Source organism: Lepidothrix coronata, unplaced genomic scaffold (genome assembly GCF_001604755.1).
Source record: "Lepidothrix coronata isolate B3197 unplaced genomic scaffold, Lepidothrix_coronata-1.0 Scaffold7, whole genome shotgun sequence".
Lineage (NCBI taxonomy): Eukaryota > Metazoa > Chordata > Aves > Passeriformes > Pipridae > Lepidothrix > Lepidothrix coronata.
Window position 1 is genome coordinate 5,298,319 of NW_016690187.1, and position 25,594 is coordinate 5,323,912.

At 43.7% G+C, this 25,594-nt stretch overlaps 2 protein-coding genes across 16 annotated transcripts in view; one reads left to right on the forward strand and one right to left on the reverse strand.

Annotated features, from left to right (window-relative positions):
- RAPH1 (Ras association (RalGDS/AF-6) and pleckstrin homology domains 1) overlaps window positions 1-7,945 on the forward strand; it is a 64,578-nt gene extending 56,633 nt beyond the window's left edge. Inside the window, exon 15 of the mRNA XM_017835948.1 lies at window positions 11-7,945. Coding sequence (XP_017691437.1) covers window positions 11-1,898 — 1,888 coding nt within the window. The 3' untranslated portion in view covers window positions 1,899-7,945. The remainder of the gene's footprint in view (window positions 1-10) is intronic.
- Window positions 7,946-8,620: 675 nt separating this feature from the next.
- ABI2 (abl-interactor 2) overlaps window positions 8,621-25,594 on the reverse strand; it is a 67,701-nt gene continuing 50,727 nt past the window's right edge. For 9 of the 15 annotated variants that reach the window (XM_017835983.1, XM_017835970.1, XM_017836053.1 and 6 more), the window contains 4 exons: window positions 24,425-24,583; window positions 20,090-20,176; window positions 19,590-19,763; window positions 8,621-14,755 (listed from right to left, as the gene is read on the reverse strand). In XM_017835983.1, coding sequence (XP_017691472.1) covers window positions 14,580-14,755; window positions 19,590-19,763; window positions 20,090-20,176; window positions 24,425-24,583 — 596 coding nt within the window. In that variant the 3' untranslated portion in view covers window positions 8,621-14,579. The remainder of the gene's footprint in view (window positions 14,756-19,589; window positions 19,764-20,089; window positions 20,177-24,424; window positions 24,584-25,594) is intronic. The other 6 variants (XM_017836007.1, XM_017835999.1, XM_017836076.1 and 3 more) reach the window with 1 other exon arrangement.

A 25,594-nucleotide genomic window follows, 5' to 3' on the forward strand; every position in this document is an offset into this window, starting at 1 on the left:
CCCCCCCCCCCCCCCCCCCCCCCCCCCCCCCCCCCCCCCCCCCCCCCCCCCCCCCCCCCCCCACCCCCCCCCCCCCCGGGCCCCCCCCCCTGCCCAGCCAGGCCGCCCCGTCTGGGGGCTCCCCCGCCACCATGTTCGTCAAGTACAGCACCATCACCCGGCTGCAGAACGCCGCCCAGCACGGCGGGCCTTTTGCCAAAGCTCCCGCTGCACAGCAGGGCCCCCCGCCCCCCCCGCCCTCGGCAAAGCCTCAGATCCTGGTGCCCCCCAACGGGGTCATGCCACCCCCCCCGCCTCCGCCACCGCCCCCCACGCCGGGCTCGGCCATGGCGCAGCTGAAGCCAGCACCCTGTGCCCCCTCAGTGCCGCAGTTCACACCGCCGCCGCCGCCCCCCAAGATCCATCAGGTTCAGCCAAATATAAGCCAGGCCGCTGTTGCCTCCTCGTTGCCACCACCACCTCCACCTGTGCCTGCCCCCCCACCTCCCCAGGCGCCCCCAAAGCCTGTCATGGCAGCTCTGCCCCCTCAGCCCAGCGGGAAGGCAGCCTCGCCAGGGGTCACACATGTCACCCCCCCTGTGACAGCTCCCTTGCCCCTTGCAATAAAGAAACAACCAAGTGTCACTTCTCCCCAGGTGCCTCCTCTGCCTCCAGCCCCTCCTGGCCCCACTCCCCCTGCAACGTTCCCAAAGCAGCAGAGTTTCTCTGTGAAGCCTCCTCCATCCCCTCAGTCCCCAGTGCCATCAGTGGTGAAGCAGATAGTTAGCCAGTTCCCACCTCCTCCCACCCCACCTGCCACTGAGCCCCAGCCTCTGAAACCCCTTCCACTGAGTGTGGCTCCACAGTCCCCTCCAGCAGTGAAGGCAAAGCCCAAATGGCAGCCTGCTCCTGCTGCTGCTCCCTCACCAGATTTCCCCCCTCCTCCACCAGAGAGCAGTTTAGTGTTTCCTCCTCCACCTCCTTCCCCAGCTTCCTCTGCAGGTTCTCCCCCCCCTGACAAATCAGGGTCTCCAGTCAAAAAGGCCGGCAAGACATCAAGCCCTGGAGGGAAGAAACCGCCTCCGACACCTCAGCGCAACTCCAGCATCAAGTCTACAAGCTCCACTGAGTACCATGAGTCCAAGAGGCCTTCAGTGGACCGCCTTGTCAGCAAATTTGCACACCCACCAGAGCCGTCAGGGTCTCCTTCCAAGGAGTCATCGCCTCCTCCAGCCCCCCCAAAGCCAGGAAAGCTCAACCTTTCTGGGGTGAGCCTGCCCATTGTCCTTCCACAAGGTGGGATCCCAGCCAAGGCTTCTGCTCCGAGTATATCTGGAAAGGAACCTGTGGTTGAATTCCCTTCACCACCATCTGATTCAGACTTCCCACCACCACCACCTGAAATAGATCTTCCTCCCCCACCAGTAGAAATCCCATCTGTGTTTTCGGGCAGCACCTCCCCAAAAGTCGCTGTTGTAAATCCCCAGCCTCAGGCGTGGTCAAAACCATCTGTGAAAAAAGCCCCACCACCCACACGCCCCAAGCGGAACGACAGCACCCGACTGACGCAGGCGGAGGTCGCAGAGCCACCAGGGCCAGCTGGCCCTCAAGTGCCCACTTCACCCAAGTCCAGCCTTAGCGTTCAGCCAGGATTCCTGGCAGACCTCAACCGGACGCTGCAGCGGAAATCCATCACCCGGCACGGCTCCCTCTCCTCCGCGCGGATGTCGAGGGCAGAGCCCACTGCCACCATGGACGACATGGCCCTGCCTCCGCCCCCGCCGGAGCTGCTGGCTGACCAGCAGAAGACGAGCAGCTTTGGGGGCAGTCATATATCTGGCTATGCAACGTTACGGAGGGGGCCGCCCCCAGCACCTCCCAAAAGGGATCAGAACACCAAGCTGTCACGGGACTGGTAGTCAGTCCCGAGGGGCCACTGCTCTCCATGACTCCTGGGCTGCTCTGTGATCAGCCAGCCTGTGATCTTGCGCACTTGGAGAGAATGTGGGGATGTGGATGATAGCCCCATCAAAAGAGGTGATCTCAAACTGCAGCTAAGGCTAAATGTAAAGACATTCCCCTCTCATGGCTAGGCTAAAAAAGTTGAGGGGTTGGGGGTGTTGATATTTTATTGGAAAAAGTGAGTAGAGAGGTATCGGCTTCATCCTTTCAATTTCTTTTACCCTTCTTATGGATTGGACCAAAACCCCATTTTCGTTCTTTTTCTGCATTTAGGGGCGGGGGAGGGAGATAATTTTTTGTAGTGTCTGTCCACGTGAGACATGTTTGTGCATGTATTATAAGTGTAGGTATATAATATATTGTGATATATTTCGTCGCAATTATAGAAGATAACCAGAATGTTTTTGTAGAACCGTATTTATTGTTTCAGTCAGTATATTACCTGGAATCGGACTCAAACTGGTCAAATCTTACCACAAAGATGGAGATGTAGGGGGCACTTTAAAGAAAGGAAGAAAAAAAACCAAACCCATGAACTTCTCAGCAGTTTGTGGTGGGTAAATGGTGCAGAGCCAGAGGTGTTCTGCTAGTAACTGTACATGGTCCGTTGATTGAAAAGTACAGATTCAACATACCAAAACATTCTGGTCATAATACTACTGAAAGTGAGTATGCTCTGAGGAAAAAAGTAGATTTTATATATAGTGGGCTGGAGTGAAATATATTTATACTATAGAGAGCCTCCCCCTCCTCCCAAATAGTTTAAAAATATACAGTGCTACAAATTCTTTCAAAGTTATTTGTCCATGCAGTTAAGTAGGATAAATATATGTTATTCCAAAACAGTATGCATTCTAACTGATGGTAGGCTCGATCATTTGTTTCTATGGCTCAAGATGAATGAATATATTTGTGTTAACCCCTTCTGAAAGCTGCCAGGACTCCTGCAGTCGAAAATCCTGCCAACCCACAAGGCTGACCCACGCCGATCCACCACTTATCCGTGTAGTTCTTTCCTTGAATGAACAGGTAGGTTTCTGTAGAAAGGGTTCTGTTCTCACACGAGCGTACACAGCATACAGTCTCACCTGCTCTGTGCCTGAGAAAATGTACTATCTTTACAAAAACAGGTGTCTGGAAATATGTAAAGAAAGTATTGTTTGTAATTCATTAGAAATTGTCAGGAAACTTTCCCTTCTAGGAAGAAAGAAGGGAGTGGCAATTTCAGGCCAAGCAGAGTAGAAATTCTCTCTTCTTTGACCCACCAGAGACTGTGACCAGTGCATTAACCTGTTAATTACAAAGTTGCACTTCTAGCAGTGAAGGAAGAAGACTGGAAAAAAAACAACCTTAAGAGGCAATAACATTTGCTAATAATTTAATTTAAGGGCCTATATCAGTAGAAAATACTATTGATTTGCTTTGGTTTTTTGTGAGTCATCTCTTTACAGTCAATCACCAGATCAAGTACTACAGTCCTTTTTCTTGTACTTCAGCAGCTTGACTGTACAGTCTTACCCATGTATTCAGACTTTGTGATAAAGTAGTGTAGGTAGTGTAAGTGGTCTTCTATATCATGCATGTTCACTACAGGGTGGTGGTATGCAGCCTTTTGTAAAACAACTGAAATACTTGGACTGTACCTACCCCAGCTTCCCTCATCACCACGGGGATACTGTCAATAGGCTCACAGGGCAAATCATTTCACTGTTTGCTTACCTTTTATCCAAAAGCAAACTTTAAATGCTTTCCTTTCCCCAAAGAATGAAACAAAGGCAGCGGCTTGACCTGACAGTATCCTCACATGTGTAAAAACTATATAAACTAAACTCTCATTAGAGTAATTGAGGATGATAGATTTAAGAAATATTGCGACAGTGTCCCCCATTCCTTTTTTTTATAAAGTTTTTTTTAAAAATCCAAATAATAAAATAAATGTATTTGTCAATATTTTATGAATAGGAAAAAAAGTTTTGCTAATTAGAGGGGGTAAATGACACATCTATAACTATATAGTTTTAAATAGGTGCATCATGAAAAGAGAAAAATTAGTGGTGCTGTCTCTGCTGACCTGTTTCATATGATTTTTTAAAAATCTATTTCAGCACCTCTGGAAATTGTTTTAATATTTCAGACTAGTTTTTTTGAGCAATAAGAGTATATACCATTGTGTGCATTTTTAAAGCACTGCTATGGAAAGGCACTTTTTTGTATCTTTCAAATTGTTCACCAAGTTTTGTTTCTACTATTTTTGTGCTTACAAGTGTCCTTAAAAGCATTTGCATTGTTGATTTTAAGCATGCTCAGTGTAGCTTGTGAGTAACTTCACAGGAAAGTTGTTAAGCTATACTGCAATTCATGGGTGCTGTAATTTTCAACATTGGTCCTCTTGCTGCTTTGTACTGTATGCAGCTCCTGGGGCTCAGACACACCAGTGGAGTAAAGGGCACAGGCACAGTCACAACTCCTCAGCTGTTACCATGACGGGTAAGTGGGCACGTTCTGCTCCCTGGCAGGATGCATCCGGGCTGATGCAGCATGTGCTCCCAGGTGAGAGCAGGCAGGGGATTCTGCTTGCCCCATGTGCTTTTCTTTTCCCAGGACAGCTCCACTGGTGTGTGTCAGTTCCAGCCCTCTTACATTCGTTCATTCAGTGCGGGTACCTCTGTGCTTTGGACTCAGCACAGCAATGTTTTGAGTGCAATTTCTTCAGAGACATTTGAGCCTTGTTCTCATTTTCCTGTGCCCACGTTCATTTTCCCAGTATCTTTCCCTAGGCAATGAATCCACGCTTACTACTGCAGGCTGCAAACAGCTTGCTGGAAGACAGACGTTTAACTCTTTAGTTTGCCACAAAAAGAATGAATGTTAGCAAAGGTGGCACCCGTATTCCTTCTTGTTACAGTTTACTTCCTAAGTCAGTAGTGATCCAGAAATACAGTGAGTGGCTGCAGCTTCCCTTCTCTCAGCTAAACACTGAAATTTGGCTACAAGGTGGTTTAGACAACCTGGCTGTCTTTTGAGCTTAGGAGACACACTGCCCCTCCCATTGTAATTTAGTTTTCCGGTGTGTTTATTTAGTGCTTTCATGAAAGTAAATAGTTATGCCTTATTTGCAAGGAAGTTATTTTCCCCTGTGTGCACTGGTCTCGTAATTGCACCTATTTATTTAAATCAGAAAATTAAGGGGCTGGATTGCAGACACACAGGAAGATGCTTCCTGCTACAAACATGGGCAGTAATCCTTCCAGCACTATTAAAATGAGCGTGTGAAAACTAAATTTTCATACTTCAGACACAAAGAGAGCTGGTGCTTTGATCTCAAAATACTAAAGAGTGTAAGGCTACTTAAAACCCCAGTTGTGTTACAGGAGGAAGTACATGGCCTGTGACACTTAAGGTGGGTGTCAGGGAAACCCCACTGCTGCAGGGGCAGCTGAGGGCATACAGCTGCTTTTGTAATCTGTTCCAGATTAGGTCTTCGTTTTCTCTCATGCAGCAGTAGCATCCACCTCCGAGCAGCAGGGTCCCTCCTGTTCAGCCAGGTTTCTCCATGACTGCAGCACAGGTGTAGAAAGCAGGGAGCTGGCCTTCTCAGACACTTCTGTCATAAGTCAGATGTTGGGAAGTTGCTTTGAAAGGGAAAACTAGGCTCTTCGATCAGCACTAATCTTAGAGGAGAAATTATTTTTAAAAACAAACACAGGTTCTGAACAAACCATGGTAACATGTTGGAGGTGGCTATGCTGGGGATTCTGATTAGTATTTTAAAACCTGTGGCTGGGAGAGGAGGTTCCTGCTTCCCCCTGCACAGTGCTTTCTTCCTGTGTCAAACCTCCACTGACTGCTCTGACTTGGTGTGTGACCTCAAAGCCAAAGAGCTCCTCTCCTGAACTTACTCTGCAGTTGCTTGCAGGGCAACAGTGACTGACTAACACATCAGGGAAACAAAGTGAAGCTACCCTGGATCACTTTGGTTTCAGGTCTGATGGGAGAGGAAGCAGTTTTTTCAACAAGTGCATTTTCACATTTACTGTTCTGGGCTTACACATTTAAACGTTTTCTGATTCCTTCTTTCTGTGCCCTTAGGGAACTGGATAAATCAAACAAGCTCAGAGATAATGTGTGGCCAGTTTTCCTCTGATTTAAAATCCTTTTTTCCACAGTTTAAGGAACCAAAAGTGCCATTTCAACAGCAGAAGGGCAAAAGAGAATTTTTCTGCTTTTTACGGAATAAGGCATAGAACCAAATTGTTTTGCTTCAGTGGTACCACTGCAGGTAAATTTGTCTCTTATTCAAAATAAGATGATAAGTGAGTCTTACTATGATTGTTACTTCAACTAATGTCATGTTAAAATCAGTTGCACTCCAGGAAAGCAGTATAAACTCCTGGCAGAAGGTAGTGAGGATACAGCCACAACATATGAGTTTGGTTGTTTCCCTTTTTGCATTGATAAGGTGTAGATTATGTACTCAAACAGTGTACTCCTCATTTGGAGGTGAGAGTCTTAATTCTTTGGCACCCTTTTTGGCTCCTGGTGTTTAGTTTAGCATTCCCTCGCACAATCAGGGCAGACTCCAAACCAGAGAGATTTAACACTACAAGGGATAATTTTCTTTTGGATGTTTTTGTAACATGCTGGGGTTTTAAGCTTTATTTTGGAATTATAAGTTTGTCTTAAATTCAGCAATTTTCCTTTCTAAATTCTTTCCTTCCTTCAATTAAAAAGTCCCCACAAAGACTAACCAAACCAGGGGTCTGTTGTAGGGGGCAGCACTCACTAACACTGTGATCCACTGAGTCACAGGATTGGTGTAGTTTTGAAAAGTTTAAGACACTAAACTGCAAATGAGATGAAAATGCGTGTGCATCCCACACAGTGTAAGTTACAGGAACTGCCACTAACACGGGGAAAATGGTGACTTGGGTTAATGATTATTTGGTTCTGCAAGGCACTCAGGGGGGGAAGGACTCAAGGAGCTCTGTTCAGCAGATGTGTGTATCTTTGCTGACAGGAGTTAGAGAAGTTGGAAGACCAGGAGGAACAGGAACTAGCACTGGATGCACAATCCCCCACGGCAGGGACTCAGTGAGATAAATGAGTGAGAAGCACTCATTGCTTAAAAGCAACTTGTCTTTTAGGCAACTTGTCTTTTAGGAGACTTTGGAACTGAATCAACTGTTCCCTACAGTGGAAAATAATTTCCTCCCAGCTTTCCCAAGATGCCAAAGATGCATTCAGAGCTAAATTCCAGGTACGCACCAGCCTCGAGAGGCCAAGTTGCCAGGAGCTGATGTGCTGCTGATCTGCTGCATGTGTCTGGCAAGAGAACAGGGTGCCACTGTTAGATGTTGTGCATCCATTGCCTTCAACCAACACTGGAAACTGGGTACACACCTGCAAGGGGCGGGGGCAAAGGACAGTTTAGCAATCCAACCTGTGCCCACAGTGCCCTGCTGCTGATTTGGTGCAGCTTATACTTCTAAAAGGAAAACTAAATGCTTTGTCACAAGTTGTAATTGGAAATTTTAGGCCTCCTAGTGGACTGCAGTGGACCAGGACTTAACTGGAGCAGCAGTTTGTTTTATGGCTTACTGTAATTGTTACCAGCCACTGGGAATATTCTGTATAATACTGGAGACGCAAGTGTAAGAAAAAGTGTCACTGCAACGATGATTTGTCTGTGCAGCAAACTTGTGCTGAGTGCTGTAAATACATTCATGTTTACTGCTTTAAAAAGAAAATTGCACATTTTATCTTTTAATGGGATTGCCTCCCCTCTTCTTCCCTTTCCAAAAAGAAAAATCAAAGCTCTTTTAGACTGATAGTTTCAGGTTGGGGGGAGCTTTGCCATATTATAAATATATATAAATATATGTATAAATATACTTTTTTAAGCATGAGAGAGGACAAAAGAAATACTACATTATAGAATACCCAATATAGATCATTATACAATGGAATATGCACAATTCAATAAAGATGTAGTTAAATTTAATAACCTGTTTTAATCCTCTGTCTTGCAATTTTCCTTTTTCATTTCAAAACCCTCCATATTCTCAGGTCATCCGTCAGTGGTTCCCTTCTGTAGGGGTTCAGGTATCTGATGGCCTACAGGTTACTACTGATATGCTCACTCTAAATAAAATCACTTTTTGTTCCTTTGCACAGTTCTTTTCAGGGGGTCAGAGCTGGCTGTACCAGTAACATGGTGCACACCAATTACAGGTCTAAAGAGGACCCTGTGTGAAGGCTTACCTTTTCCATCTGCCTCCTTCCTCAGGCTCCCAGAGCCCTGTCCAGCTCTGCTCACACGGGAACAGCTGCTGGCTGGTAAGTGTTGCTGTGAACCTTCTCTGGGGCCACCGTAGGGAATGTGGCTCTGTTCCCTCCCCCATGATTTGCTCCCAGGCTGGCCCTGAGAGCAGCAGAGACGTGAGATGTTACGTTAGCAACTACCAGAAAAGGAGCAGTCATACAGAGGTGGAGAGAGGAGCTGCTGAAGGCAGCAGGCTCTGTGCCAAGGATCGTAGTTTTCCTGTGGGAAGTGCAGTGCTCAGAGATCCTCGGGGATCCTCCTGCACACATAAGCCACTATCCCTGTCCCTAGTGTGTTGAAAAGACTGTAGACAAAGACAAGGAATGTGACACAGCTGTGGCACGCTCACAGAACACATGGGGTGTGCTTTGTTCCTTTTATTTAGGGCTCGTAACAAGAGGGTTTAGTACACAGCAACAGTTAATTCCAAGTACAATTAAAAAAATTTAAAAATTGGGTTTTGCACTCACTGGAAGGTGGTTCAAATGGCACACACAATAAAATGTTACTGGTGGCATACAGCTCCCCAGAGTCCTATGGGCTTGGTCATTTACAGTGGGCTCTGCACTCATCCACTGCATCAGCAGTACCAAAAGCAAAAGCACAGCGTGATACTCCTCTGACTGCAAACCAAAGGGGGTATCTGCTTTCAGAAAAAAGTGCATGGACAAAATCCATGTTAGACACTGACATCTCCAGAGAATTCATAGAAACTGTTTGTCCATGCAAGTTGCAAAAGACATTTTTTTCAAATGTGAAAAGAAGCACTTGTTCTTTACCAAAAAATCTCAGACATATCAGCACTTTACCAAGGCGCTGTAATGGAAATGAATTTGTACACAGCTCTTCCTATTAGTCAGTAGTGGTAGGATTCTTCTGAGGTGTTACGAGAAACTGGAACAAACGTACTGCACACATTTCAGCAGGGTCACCATATCTGTTCAGCAGGTTGCTGGCTGTAGGCTGACCTCTGGCCATCAGGCTGCTGCTGCCTTCACTGTTTCCTAACACATCTTGCTTAGAAGCACAGGTGCTAATAAAATTAGTATATTTAGAGTACCAAAGAAACAAACTCTTCCTGCATGGGTAGGAGATTGAACAAAACACATGGGTGGGGATTTTTTTGGATGAAAGCAGCAGAACACCGTGGTCTGTGAATTACTCTTTCTTACAGCAGTTGTCAAACCTTGGCTGCACCAAGCTTTCAGCAACCTCCCCAAGGACATGAGGTGGAGGTCCCACTATTCTTGAAGTTTTAAAATCAGAAGTAGATCAATGGGATTGTTACTACACACTGACTTCAGCTACGGGGGGCAAAAAAACCCCAAACCACACATTGTTCCATTCTGGTACTGTTCTGACCTCTGTGTAATAATGTTGCAGCACCAAATACTGGGAGATGCCAAAAGATGGGGAAGGTGAATAGACCTGTAAGCACAGCAGATTCTTGTAAGTGGCACCTTATAAGCTGTAGCCCATCATCTACCTAATGCTTAGTTTCCACCACTGTCTTCTCTTGAGATTAATGTTGTAAATACTTGCCTTAGTGAATGCAACAGGGCTGTAGGTTTTCTACTGCCACAGTTGCCAACGTGGGAACTGAAGTCTCTACATGGTGTTTGTAATGCTGCCTAAAATGCTGCAGTGCTTTTTCAGTGACTCTCTATACTGTGAATACAAGTACTGCTCCTAGTAAAGCCATAGCACCATGGTCTCTTCACCAGCATCCTCTAGCAGCTTCCAAAAAGTTGGCCTGCAGAGAATACAGACACCACCTGTTTTACAAAATGTCCTGTCCCAACTCCAAGGAGGAGAAGCCCTGTAAATGCTCCCAGTTTACTAACCCACATAAAGTTCTATCCTTACCAGAAAGGAAAACATGAGTTTTGCTTTATGCCTGGAGCCCACAGACATAACTAATAAAAAAGCAAGCTCATTTCCAGCAGCGTTTGCTAAGAAGTCGTAGAAGTTGCTAGTGCTGAGCTCTTCCTAAGTCACCATCAAGCACAGGTGGGAGACACCACAGAAGCACAAAAATGTCAGTGCACAACCTTCTTCCACCTCTAGGCAACAACACGCACACACACAGCAGGCAGGCAGCCCACCCTCTGCCAGAAAAGGTTCATCAGTCCTGCTGCTGCATGGCTTTCTTCTCATGATCAACTGAAACACCCTGGATAAAAGTGGCTCTTCTCAGAAGCTGAATCACTGCCAATGTCAACTTTGGCTGTCACCAAAAACCTTCAGCAGCAAAGAAAGAAAATGCCCAGCAGCTGTGAAAGGAGAACAAATTGCTCTAGCAAGAACTAGCTGGGTGTAAGCCTTTCTGGCACCCATGGGTAAGCCACCCCAGCCACAGACCACAGGACCTGTAGGTCACATCAGCAGCAATCTCCAGCCACTTTAAGGAACAACTAACTCAACTAACTGCAAGGACAAGCTGAATTCCAGGAACATGATCAGCCTCCTGGTAACACACACCAAACTGTCATCTACCTTGGGGCCATGCCACATCTCTTGTCCTCTAGTGAGAGCAGTAGCTCTTCAGTGCAGCAGTATCTGCCTGTGTCTCACCAGTGAGACCAGCAAGTGTTTAGGCATTGCTTCAGCTCTCTGGTGCCTACTCGAGCCAGTGTGCATGGACACGCTCTCCGGATGCTCAAGCATAAAATTGGCTGCTTGCCTCTCCTGCCCCTCTCAGCCCTCTGCTCTAACCAGTGAGAGAGGAAAAAAAAAAAAAGCAAGATGAGGGGGAAAAAATGGGTGAGACACATGCAACCTCAGCCATCTCTCTTAGGCTGGAAAGAAGGCACCAAAATTAACCTGCTTCGGCACTAGATGTGGACAGACTCAGTCAGACTTCCCCTCATGCAGGCACATGATGGAGAGGCAGCTGTAATTAACAGCTTTGTCCCTGGGGCCAAGAGGAAGGAAGAAACCTCTAATACAGCAAACCAAGGCAAAATACACCCCTAGAGAATGCTGAACAATTTCTGTGCACAATGAAAACAGCTGGCTGGGCTAAGGCAGTTCTCACAAAGGGAGAAACATATTCATTTTGGCCATACAGCACTCTTTGGGCTATGCTGTAGCATCTCTTTCCCCCACCTCTCATGCCTACACAATCCTGCTTCAACAGCCTGTGATGCTGAACACTTTCAGGTGTGGCAGCAGAACGCAGCAGTGAAGAGATGCTGTGCACCTATTTAAAATACTGAGGTGTTTCTCCCCCACCCTAACCCCAATTGCCAGCCCCTTTTAAGTTAAACCTGTAAATTAAAAAGGGGTGGGGGAGAGAAGATTTTGGACAAGAAGTACAGGGGACAAAACTGGAAACACAACCCTCACAGACTTTACTAGCATGCAATCTATGTAACATCAATATACAAAGCCTGTTTACCTTGGCCTGGTCTATGACCATTATATCACATCATCCCCAAAGAAGCCACAGAATTAAAATCTGTACAAAATAAAAATATTCATAAAACTCAACAAATTTCTTTACATTAGTACTGCATAAGAAAGCATAAAAACAGCAGTTGGTGAACCAGAAATTCCATCCACAGCAGTTCTTGCAGGATAAACAATTCCACATGCTATCAGCAGGGACCAAACTAACCCCTGGCCCATCAGACCAAAACCAGTTCTTCAAGGAATGTCACACATTCCACTTTCATGGTTCTGCAGCCTCATCTTCTGTGCTGGGCTCTGGCAAGTGCTCAGCTCACACTGCTCTGCTCTCACAACACAGAAAACTTGCAAGATGAAAAACCAGCTGAATGAGGATTAAGGATACGGGTGTGCATCACACGCTCTCCCCACCCACCTGCCAGAAGAGTTCAAGCACTCACTCTTACACAGGCTGGGTTAAAGACACGTTTCACTAATCCATGACCTGCCAGCTGGAGTGTGGGTGCACGGGCAGAGGGGCTCAGCTCTCACTCAGTAACTCACCGAGCTGCCCTAACGATGCATTTGAGCATTGTGGGCTCAGTCCTTGCCATAAACATATCCAAGGCAAGAGAAGCCAGGAAAGCTCTGACAGACCTGGAAAACACAGCCACGCTGTGTTAATGCTGCTGTTCAATTGCTCTGGCTGCAAGCACCTCCCAGTGCCTCCCTGTGCCAAAAGTGTAGACACTCGAAACAGTCATTCCAGTGACTACACAACCAGTGGTTCTGGGCTTGCTTCAAGAGAAATGATGGGCTGAGGGAACTGAACATGGCTGCTTCTCCCAGTCTTGCTGAAAGACAAGTTTTCACAAGGAAAAAGGCATAATGGTATCTGTTCTGGCAAACACACACAAACAATAATGTTGTTAGCTTCCAGAAAGAGGACAACAGTGCTTAGGCTACATGTGGATTGAGCAGGGGAGAAAGTAACCTCTATCTGCACACCAGTTTCTTCAAAGTTGTCCCTCCTGCAGACTTCAACCAAACTAGTTTCTTGCCTGCTGTCACCTTGCACAAGCTCACAGCAGGTGATCACATTCCTCCATGTCCTGCAAACACACCTCACCTGTCTTTTTTCTCATTCTTCTCCCTTGAGCAGCTATGATACCTCCCTTCCCAGGTTTGCACCAAACCTGCACCTCCACCCTGGTATTGCACCAATTACCAAGCAAGGGACTGGTATTACCTGTCTGTTGCCAATACCATCACAAACCCAGCTCTGGTGGTGCTCTCTTGTGCACTGCTCTGCTTTACACACAGGGCTCTCCAAGACAGGTGCAGCATTGTCTCACCTTGGAGAGGCTACTGTTGGTACCAGCTGGATCTTGGCCAGGTGACAGTCAGAAGTCGCCCAGGAAGATGCCCTGGCCCAGGAGGCTCTCACAACACAGGATCAGCTCAATTTGCAGGCTAACAAGACTCAACAGGAAATTTAATCAGTTAATGCATGATATTTACCCAAAGGTAACACTTAGACCTTCCCTTAGGCAGATAGTACAGCCATCACTTACAGTGACCTGCTGTGTACAATCACAGAGCAGAATTTTTAACTGAGACTAGATTAAAAAGCCAAGTATTATCACAAGGGGCTACAGAGCCTTCAAATTGGTATTACTCCACCCCAAGCCACCAGTACATCTCAAAATATCTATTATAATAAACAATGGAGAGGGCTAGGGGGAAGAGCTAGAACTACTGCTAGTTACTGCTTGGATTTCCATGGGAAACCAGTACACACAACAGCCCTTTTTACTTCCACTGAAGAGATTTTGGCAACAGACATGAAGACGACAATTGCCGTTTGTCCTGCCTCTGTGCACAGGGCTCTCACAGTACATATGCAAATCTAGTAATCAAGTACAAAATAGCCAACTTAGAATACCTGATTGGATTTTTAAGATTATATTGTGCATAAGACTAAAGTTGGGGGCAAGTTTCTCTAGTGCAAGCAGGCATGAGTAGATTTGAACCTTGGACCACACCCCCTAGAGGTTATTCTCAGACCCCAGGAGGACCTGTAAACTTTGTTTCACCTTCACCCTCAACGGCATCTGTGAGTTCTGTTTGAACTGGCAGCAACCATGGCAAGGAGCTCGCTGTGGAGAGGAGCACATTTACATCAGTGCAGAACACAAACCAAATATGTGGCATTCAAAAGATGAGGAAATGGGGGTGGGGGTCCTCTGGGCTGCAGCCATCTTAATTGTCTGAACTGAAAGGTGAGTGAATGAAAGCCAGCTCTGTGTGCCCCTGCGTCAGCCTACGTGTGCAGAGCAGCTGCAGAAGTGTTTACGCTAAAGATTTATCCAGCTATCTGGAAGTCAGTTACAGAAACGCCTCTGTGCAGAAATCCCAGTGTTTGCTAGCACACGACTGTTCTTCCAGCTGCACAGGAGTGTAGTGTAGAAACAGGAGGGATGTCCACTGGCCAGTAACCTTCACCACAAGCATCCAGGACATCCCCAGTGCCAGGCATTGCTGCCAGTGGTAGTACCATGGGGGCACACAGGATTCCTGAGACAGATCCCAAGGCCTGTCAGAAGAAGTCAGAATTCGAGTGAAGTATCAGCTACTCAACAAGTTTGTTACATCTGAATGGGTCAGCTTAATTCAAAGTCAGATGGCTCAGGATAGCCTCTGCTGGCCCGCCGGAAGAGCCATTTGTTCAAAGAACTCAAATCACTATTGTTTTATAATGAGGGGGAAAAAAGGAAAAAAAAAAAAACCAAACCAAACCCAAAGAGTGGTTGTTACAATTAATCCTTCATTCAGTTATAGGGGATAGGGCCCCAGCAGCTGGTGGAGATCTGGGAAGCCCTGACAGCTCCTGCAGCAGGAGATGCAGTGTTCTGTCCTCTAGTCTTCACTCCGAGTAATGCATGATCGACTCCACATAGTTCCCTGGGAAGAGCCCCGTCACTCCATTCATGACCCCCTCATACCAGCCATCATCATTTTTCTTGATGACGTAAATGATGGCACCTTCCTGAAATGAGAGCTCATCTTCTTTGTCCTTGGTGTAGTCATAGATCGCCACCACTAGGAAAGAACAGAGCATGACTGTTAGGAGAGGTACAGGGAGGAGGAGGGAAATCAAATCACCCTACCTCGTCCAGGCAATCTCAGAGAGCTCCACTGCCCCCCCAGTATGGGTGCAGAATGACCTGCTGAGAGGGACAATTTCTTGCAAAGCCTTTTGTAAGAGCTCATGCTCTGAAGCACATGAGCCTTTAATTCTTCTATTTTTACTGTTTCCAGACCCACCAGAGGAAGTTTACAACTTCCTCTGATGCATGAAAACCTTTTTGTGTGGAATGATACAAGGAGGTGAATGTAACTCCCCATGACTGTGACCACTCAGACTTACTCCAAGATTCATGTATTAGATATATGTGCTAAAACAGATCTCAGCACAACTAAGACCTGGAAAACATGGAAGAAGGAGTATAGCAGATCACAGTAAGAATGAGCCAAGGCTGATGTCCCAAACTTCCATCTACCTTAGCTACTTCCACATTTAGATCTCTAAAATGCAAGCATGCAGTCTCAATGGCCAGCAGCCACTCCCAGAGTATACAGCACCACGGTGGGTGAATCCTGTTAGGAGCAACCAAGAAGGTGGAAACCAAATGTAAACATACTATATCAGGACATTTTCTTACAGCTGCAAAGTATCTTACTGAAGGCACAAAAGTTGTTAGGAAAGTCAAAGGAATTGGACAAAGCACTGGCAAATATTAAATAAAACATTGTCCTGATATGGCAGAAAATATGTGTTCCATACAGAAAATGAGCTAAGCCAGACTCTAAGTACTTTAACAAATAGCATCAATCACTGCTTTGAGCACTTGGCAATGAAACATACAGTGCTGCCATTGAAAAAAAAAATAGGTGTTGGACAGGGATCCTAAAATCTGACACTGGGGATAGACAGGAAGATACTCTATAAACTAAAGCAAGGATTAAAAATTAACAGCATGTGTTCATAAGCACACTATCCAAGAGTCCTACTAACTCATCGTTCTTTCCAAAAGAAAAGAGGTCATTTCCTTCTGAGGGAGAAAAGGAATCAACTCAAATATTTACTAGGGAAACCTGAGATTATACAAATCAATTTTGATGGAGAATCAGAGTATGAACAGAGATTTTTTTTATATATATTATTTGACTAGAGCATATTTAAAAAACATGTTGTTGGCTCTACACTCGTGCCAGCAGTTGTTAAGTAACTCATTCTAATTACTTTTAGACCTATAATTCTGAGCAAAGAAAACACAAATGAAGAAATGAGTAAATTTTTAGCTTGAAAAACAGAAGTTGTTGTATGAACATGTACTCTGTTGAATTATAGTCCTTCAAAATTCCTTTTCAACTGTTAATTTTAAAATGTCTTCCTAGAGTCACTGTGCTATTTTTCTTCATTCTTTTGATAATAATAATCCAAGGATCATGGTAACTTCCAATTCCTTTCTTTCTCACATTTGAGTATACTCCAGTCCCTTCTGATATTGAATGGATTCATTATTTCATGCTCACAAGAAGGAAACTCTTCCTTAAGTTTGTGAAGAAAATTTGCCTCTTGTCAAGCCTCTTATAACATTACCTGAAGTGTGGCTTTGTTTTTACATCACCATTGCTTCCTCCAGCATGTTATTTTTGTACTGGCAACACTCCTCTCTCTAAAAGGCTGTTTAATCCTTCTGTCTGTAGTCCCACCAGTTCAAGCTGTGAGCTTGTCACATGCCATGAGTTACCTGGAGTCCAGGCCAGTATTGCAAAAAAAGCCTTCAGATGAGACAGGAAGCAGCAACAGTGACTCAGGAGGTGGCATCCTTCCCTGTGAGCCTGAGCCAGAGCCTCTTCTCATTTCTATCTGAACACGTTTCAACGCAGTTATGAAAAACAGAATTACTCATTTAAGTTGATATTCTTCCAATCAGTGATCTTTGGTTCTCCAATGATTACACAGAGTTTGGCTGAACTCTGCTGCATCAAACTGACCACAAACATAGGTCAGGCTGGTTACCCAACTGAAATCTGGCAGCTGTGACCACACATTTTCTCTATGTGGTATGAGGGCAAATTTTCCTTCTGGATACCCATTTCCATTCATCTGATTTGCAAAGTCAGAAGATTTTCTTACCTTTTCATGCCACAGATCCAGACACAGAGCTCAATGGAAAACTGCAGTGCGTGTCCGTGGACACTGCAGGTTGGCTGTTGCTATTATAGTCACGTGGTGACTCGAGTTCAACATCCCCAGTAACTATATCCTACCTAAGAATTTCTCCATCGAAATGGATCTGCTATTCGCTTCCTTCTCAGGTGTAAGCTAGAGCATATCTTAATGTTAAAGGTACCTCCCCACACTGCTTGACCCCTTTACAGAACAGGGTCATACTGAATCCCATTTCAATATGCAGCAACCTCCTGTATTTGACACCTCCTTGGTGTCCCAGCTTCTATGGCAAAGGTCATCTACCCTAATCCTGTTCGAAGTGCTTTCATGTGAACTTAAATAAGAGAACAGTCATATCAAAAGAACAAGTACAAATCCTAGGAATTGCTACTCTACCTGCTGGGGGTAAATATGTTGGAGCAGTCACTTACTTCCATCCATTTGGTCTGCTTTGAATCATGTGGCACAGAATACTATTTAAGGAGTTGCAACAGGATAAATTATTTTGCAGAAGATAAGGCATTATAATTCCCAGCAGGAAAAGCATACACAATCTTTGAGTATAAAAGTCCTCTTTCAGCATGGGGCTTTTCATTAACTTTAAAGCTTCAAAGCTTGCTACAAAAAAACTCACAGCCAAGCACTTCTCTCCGAACTTCAGCAAAGCAGTCAAATTTCAAGTTTTTGCATGGGTGTCTGCACCAATACGAGACAATGTTCGGCTTCCTATACTTTTTCTCTCTACAAAAAAAATGTTCTGACTAAAAGCCTGACTTTGTCCAGCTTATCTTTAAAGACTCCCCAATACAGTTTTGCTATCCTATATGCTTTTCCTTGTAAATATCAAACTAAAGTGCCTGGACTGCCTCCTGAGAGGTAACAGATCTGTGCACATGTGCACCTATATAAACTATTATAGTTCACAAGCTCATAGAAGTCACACAGAAAAGTGTAACAGAACAATATGCTATCATTCAAATGTCATTATTTCTTCAAATAAAAAGATGTTTTCCCAGACCACATGTACACACACACACATCCCTTGCATTAGTATGAGAAACTATAAACAGGCATTGCACACACCAGGATCCTCTTTTTTCTCTTTTGCTCCCAGCTGAAATGCCACTGGAGATGTGCTGAGGGCCAGGTGGCAGGAATAACAGAAACCTAACAAAGATAGTGATACAAATGTAGAATTGGGCTAAAGAATATCTTATGCCTGGAAAAACACAGGAAAAAACCTTGAGACTTATTCTCCTATCAAATAGTAATATGCTTCCAATCTTCATCCAGTCCAAAATACATCATCCACAATGCAACTGAGCAGATACTGTCCATTCTCAGAACTGCCTGATAAGGAGGAGTTCATTAAGTAACGTAGCACATCCAGTACTTGCTGAAATGACCTGTACTGGTCCCAACCTGAAAAAGATTTGCCATCTTCCTCCAAAAAAAGAAATCCAACATCAGGAACCCCACCGCACTCCAAAACCTGATTTTCTGAAGCCAGGTAACTAATATCAATAATCAGGAATACCCTCCAAACTGCACAGCAAAAAGAGTCCTATGACTATGAGATAGCATTTTTCCCTCATCCTCCCTCATGGAAAAAAGCTTCCCTGACCACAATAAACTGTCCCCAACCACAATAAACTGAAACAACTTTTAATCAAAGAACCTGTGTGCATCAACAGAATAACAGTAACACTCTCTGCCAATCAGGGGTGTGGAGAGGTCAGTAGATAAAGCAAGTCATGTAAACACCCTGCAAGTCAGCCACTTTGTCTGACATGGCCTTAGCTTATCAGCAAAGCCTGGGTACTCCTTGCATGAAACACACAAGCTAGATGGGGTTGGGGAGTAACAAAGAAACTCCCACATATTCCTCCATCTCCCTCAGGAATAGTAGCATCTTCTTCAAGCTAGAGTTGGCAGAAAGTGCCTCTTCTATCTCTTTTCCACCCTCCCCTCATGTCCTGCACTGGGTTTATCTTTGTGGCATTTTTGACTCCCCCCACCCAATGCAGCGTGAATGGGTCTAACAGTCAGGTGAGATGCCTGGTTGCTTTGTGACATTAGATTTTATATCACCCTTTAGTAAGAAGCACCACGATCCTGTTTCAGAGAACACACACCAGGCAGTAGATCTTTTCATACTCAAGTGTCCCATCTACCTACTCAGGTTTTTTTCCCTGTAGGTTTACTCCACCATGTTTCCACACGCCTTCTTCAGAAGGGGAAGACACTGAGATGCAGCCATGCAGCAGAGCCTGTTAGTCAGTCCCACACAGATGCAGTGTTTTCTAGCTTAGCACAGCCCTACACTGATGCAGCATTGCAGCTTCCAGAGCCCCAAACACAATCACAGCACTGACTGATTCACTTTTAACCTCATATGAGTATGATTATCAGGATTAAGTGAAAGGTAGGTTATAAAGGAAGTTAAAAAATATGTAGTTAGCCTGCTAGTCATCACCTTCCCTTTGGGGAAAACAGTAAAAGAGTCAGACTCAGAGGAATAGCTTAACTTTCATTCTTTTAAGTTGCCATTTGGAGGAGCACCTCTACCACAATACCAAATACTGGCTATGAAGGAGTCTAGGCAGACTCCATGTCCAAAAGCAGGATGACGGGAGCTCATAAAAAACGTTGTTACAAACACAACCCTACTGTCTCTACTAGCTCTAAACCTACCCTTTTCCAAGTATGTCCTTGGTGCCCAAGGAGGATCCTCCTCAGCATACGGATCACTGTACTCCACCACGGCTGCTTCCTCCTCTTCATAATCCTCTGGAGGTGGGGGTGGAGGTGGAGACTCATCAAACACTGCCTCATCCACAGGGGGTGGTGGGGGAGGAGTATCTGAAACTGAAAATAAGCAATAGTACAACCATGAAAATGTCTCTATAACCATGGTAGTGGGTTGAAGTAATACTCCCTATCCCAATTAGTTGCACTGGGACCAACAGTTACAACTTGTGGAAAATACACTAGAGACAATAAAATTCAGAGAAGGAAGGATGAGGTACTTCCAACAAAATTACTTCCTTTTCCCACCCTTCACAATTTCAGACAAACTTGCAGAGGCAGTAGAGAAGGCAGAATTCTGGCTATATACAGTCAAACCTTTCATCAACTCAATGCAAAAGCCACATCCAGTAATAAAACATAGCACAATGGAGCAACAAACTTACTGTTTTCTTGAACTCTGGCCACAAATCCCATTAGTGGTAACTGTGGAGTTACCTGTAGGATGGAGGGGGGAGGAGGAGCAAGGGATGCTGCCACAGAAATTAAAAAGAGAGGCATTCAGTTAGAAACACAACAAAGCAGCAAACAGGAAAGTAGACATTATCACCAATCAGACAGTGTAGCAGGCTGCCAAGAAGCTGAGATAAAGAGACTGACATTCAAAGAAAAATGGCTCCGGTGCTTTAAGCATATTCCTAATCCTCTCTTCAAGGCTATTTCTCTATTTTTAAAATTTCCAACCCAGATCTTTTTCATAACATTAAGAATCCATGCTGAAATATTTTTCTGACTTGACTGTGAGATTCTCTTAAGCTGAAGTTTATTCCTAGAGAATATAGCACTTTATGAACAGACCTAACTGACAAATTTATCAAGAGGACTCTTTCCCTATAATCCTCCCCCTTTCAGACCTAATTGATATTTATAGAGGTGACTAACAGCATCCACAAATCCCTAGTCATGAAAATGAATATAGCTCTTTTTTTCCGCAAAATGTAGGCCAAAAAAACCCATCAAATAAGGCAGTTATTTTAGACAAAACAGAAAAAGATGCCTTTTGAGAACTGTGACTATCTGAAAGACAACACTTCTGATCTTTTTGGTTGAACAGAGCACACCGTGCTGCTGCCAAACCACAGGGCCTATTCCAGATGTGCTGCCTCATTTCCTTCCCACCTGACTTCACAGACCACTGCACTGAACTCTGAACAGCCCTTTTAGTAGTACCAGAAGAGCTGTCTTTGTACAATATATGTGAATTCACAATTAAAGAAGATACTCTCAGCCAGCTGCACATGTTGTAACACTGAACTGTGCTTTAAGCCCAGAATACAAGTTTCAGTTATCTAGTAAAAAAAATCAGCTAATTAGTTTTATCTTGGTTTAATATCACTTTGAGTAATGTAGTAATATTCTTTAAGCAAGCTGCGAGATTATTTTTCAGAAAGCACACCTCAGGAAAAGCACAAATAAATAATTTTCTTGTTAGTATGTGGCATACAAAAAACATTTAATCATGTCCAGAAGGATGAAGGGAAAAAGGCCTACACTTCATGTACCACTACATCTACTTAGCCTGCAGACAGAACTAAATAAATTTCAGACTAATTCTAGAGCTGGTAAGAAAATTGCCAGGTATGATCTAGTATTTTTCAGAATTAACTCACATCATCATAGCAAGAGAAAAGAACTCCACGGCATTTACAAGTCATGTCTCAAAATTTCTTCCGTTTGCTTGTTCCAGTTATCACTGTCTGAAACTTTGAATTTCTTCTGCCACTCACACTGACACTCCTTTCACAGCCAACACCATAAACAATAAAAACCAACAGCAACCATCCTTTTTTGTTGCAAAAATATCCTTGTATCTCCATACAATGCAAGTTCCATTATCTCACCATCTAATTGATATCTCTTGAGAAAAACTGAAATACATTTCTGATTACAGTTTCTTTGACTTGAATGACATGACCTCTGAGAGTATTTACTTTTTCAAGTGTAACCACAGTACCTGGGAAAAGATTTGGTCTTGCATTTTTTCAAAGCAAGAAAAGGGAACTTGAATTTGAAGTCCTACTGAGAAGCAGTGATATTCATGAATTCTGCATTCTTGTGCAACTATGAAGTCCCTGGTTTTTTAATTATATATGCTATAAAAATGTTCCATTTCAGAATGGTTTCTCTATTCAACATCATATGGATTCACAAAATTCATATCTATCGTAGGAGATTAGCTTCAGTTTCTCTGGTCCCTTCAGTGTACTTTGGTTGTGAACTATATATATTTCTTTGAAAGAAATAACGAGGCTATCCATGGAGAAAAATAAATCACTCTAGACAAGCACTCCAAGCAAGCACAAAAAAATCCCTTCATTTACTTTGGGTTGTATAGTTTAATCAAAACTGTGATGCTAACACTGGCTGATATCATTCCTTGTTTACCTTAACCCTGTGGTTTGTGCTTCAGTCTGTGCATTGTGCAGGGACTATCATATTATATTTTATTAATAATGATCTTGTTTATACAGTGCATCAGAATAACTTCAATGTACCTCTGCTGTCTCAAAACATGAGCTAAATACCAGCTTAAATGTTGCCTCCCACCATCCTTCCATAGTGACTGATTGCCAATAGATTCACTACACAGTTGCTGTAAATTAGTTCAGAAATGCTCACGAGCACCTGCCACTATGTTGCTTCAGCCTGGTAAGGATTCAGCTGTACAAAAAGGGTGTAGTGCCCACCACCACCTCAGTAGTTGCCTGGTTTCCCCCACAGGGTTTAGCCTGTGCTGAGCTCTACACTGCTTAGATACTGGTATCTAAGGCTGCAAAATTAAAACACTTGTTAGGTGGTATGGCTGGCAGCAGTGGCTTTGGGACAGACATATGCTGAGATTATTTAGGGTCTGCATTTCTTAATATTTTCAGTTGCTAAAAAGGTCTAACCATGAAGTAGAAAAATTATATTATCTTAGAAGTGGCATTCAAAAGAACATGGCAATAGAAGTATCTTTCATCCTCACAACAAGTGAATAAACAAACATGACTATGCCAACATACTAAAAAATGGCACTGGAAATAACAGTACTGTGTTACTGCCAAACAGCCTACAAAGAACAAGAAGCCACAGCTGGCACACTCTTACGCCTGTTGTAAGGTCTCTTTTTCACCTCTTATGTTTCTATTTTCTCCTTCTCTTCAGGAATGCTGAGAAGCAGTTGTGGTCTCTGTCCTGTTACTAACTAATCTCGCTCCTTACAGACACAACAGTGCCTCTGTTCTTAGGGTCTTCATCAATTACGGATGCTTGAGCATCCTCTCCTTTCAAGGTACACTCAAAAAAAAACTTGGTTTAGTGTAACTGCAAAGCAAACAAATTCTGTATTCTGCTAGGTATATTTTAAAAAGTCTCTTACTAAAACTGCTTATTTATATTGTATTAGATATGCCAGTATAATTGAGGTATTTTGTTTGTGATTTACAGTTAAAGTGACTAATCACCATAATCATTATCTTCTTTCTGGGTACACAGACTGAATTGTGGTTATGTAACTTATTTAAAGTCTATTTGGCATCTTCTGTGATTACCTATTAACAATGCCATGGCAGCTTGCAGAGAATTATCCCTTTGCTAAAGCAGAAATGCACAGCAATTGTCAAAAACTCTCTGGATATACTCAAAATCCTCTTTATTGCAAAGGTAATTCTGAAAGGTTTCTTTTATTGCTATTACTCTTTCCTTCTTGCCTATTCCCCCCTTCAGCCTTCAATATGCACATAATGTGCTTAAAAAATACCACATATTTCAGGTAACTGGGCTACGATTTAGTCATATAACCCCTTCCACTCTCCCATCCCCAGCAGGACCACCCACTTCCTTCTCAAGTTCAGCACACATCTCTCTCTGCAGAGTAGCTCACAAACAGCAATATTTGACACTGATCAAATCTCTTAACTGCAGATTGCAGCATGTGACCTAATTCCAAGTTCAGTGCTCAACTTCAAAAAAAAAAAAACAAACCAACGAACACCCCCCCCCCCAAAACTCATCAGCACAACCACCACGAAACACTAACACACTGCAGTACTTGCAAGTCAACATTCAATCTTGCTGCATCTTTCTGTAGCTTTGTCAAAAGAGAAACTCTTCCTTACTCTGGTATCAAAACCTTCACGTCTCATCAGAAGCATGGGACAAAGGACTCCTCAGATAAAAGGCTGCTATGTTATGTTGACACACAGGACATGCCACTCGCTGTTAATATCTCATCTTGCTCTGTAAGGCAGGTTGCCCATTAAAATAACATCCCCTGGGGGGTTAGAAGATGACACAGTTCCCTCTCATCCCACACCAAACACCACTGATGTCTCTAAAGTGTCTAATGCTTAGCCTTGTATAACAAGTGCAATTTCTTGAACTGTCCATTAACCAGAAGAAAAAAGCACACAAGATAAAGAGTGATTAATGAAGAATCAGCAAACTCAAATACCCATCCCACACCAAAGCAGGTCCATGGTGCAGTCAAGGACTAAAGCTTGTCTAATAGGGACTGTGACATCAAAAGTAAATTATTTGGCAACAAAGCCAGTATTGTTTTAAGCTGTTTGCCGTAATGGAAGCTGAACACTCTGCACTTGCACTGCAGCTTTGGCACGGCTACCAGCAACACACTGGAAGTGCAAGATCTGCAATGGAGACAGAACATAAAATTTCAGAGACCTGAAGGTCATTCCATTCGCCACTGCTGAATTCAACAGAGCAGACAAATTTCTTACCTGGGTTCTGGTTATAAAAAGGTCCTCCATTCATCTGGTTCTGAAGGCTTGTCTGGGACGTGATGGAAGGAGGACGCCGATATGGCAAAGAGCCCCCTATTGTCGGGGGGGTGTGTCGAGATGCTGGCCTGTTCATGCTGTAGAACTGAACTGGGTGACCTAGGTTAGAAAGGGAAATGTATTAGCAAAGAGAAGAATGATACCTGTCCTTTTTATATCTGCATTCAAGTTTCAAAGGTTTGGAAAGGTTTCTGTTTTTTTTTTTCTTTTAAGACAGCCTGCATCCTAGAAGGATGCTGCCAGACTGGCAGGACACTGGATGTCTCAACAGCAACACGTTCAACTCTCCCAATTGCCTGTCCTCAGCACTGCTTACGAAAGCCAGTATGGAAATACAAAGGTGTCTAAGCCACAAAGCTTCAGAATGGAAAAAAATTATTCCCAGTTATCTGTTTTAAATAATGGATTACAATAACTTCTTGCAAATTCAGTTATTTATAAACCTGCAAAAAAATAACACTTCAGAGTCCTGCAATTAAGGAACATACATGTAAAAAATAACTGTATGCCATTTCCAGGATTCATGGCTACTTTCTAGAATTAAAAAACACAATACTACTTATCTTAGTGCTGTTTGGAAGATATGCAGAGGATCGTCTTGGGGAGAAGAGAATGTTAGAAACGGTTTAAAGGATGGAATAAATGAAGTCATACTCAAAAGCCCTCTTTCAGGGAGCTGTCAATTAAAACAACTCCTTTAAAACTTATTCTCTGTTTTCATTACTTCTTGTATTGAAGTCATTAATCCTGAATCTAAACAAGCAATAAATGAAGCAAGCTATTTTCTGTGCTCACATAAAGTTCTCTAGATTTTATACTGTATGTAAGCTGGATTTATTATACCCATATGGGTTATTACCCCCCACAAACTATTCTGTCTCCACCATTTGTCCTAGAAGTAAATTTCACAGTTTGCAAGAAAACAAGGGATGGTCACTGTGGTTGAGGAGAGAATCAAACAGGGAAACAAAACAAAGGAATGTGCAATTTTTAAAAAACCTGCATTGTTCTCCACTATGTTTTTATTGCTTTGCAAAACTTTACACTAGGTCAGTAAATAAAAACGCAAGTTTTATTTGCTTGCTCTGTTACTTGCTTCTAAGAGCAAAT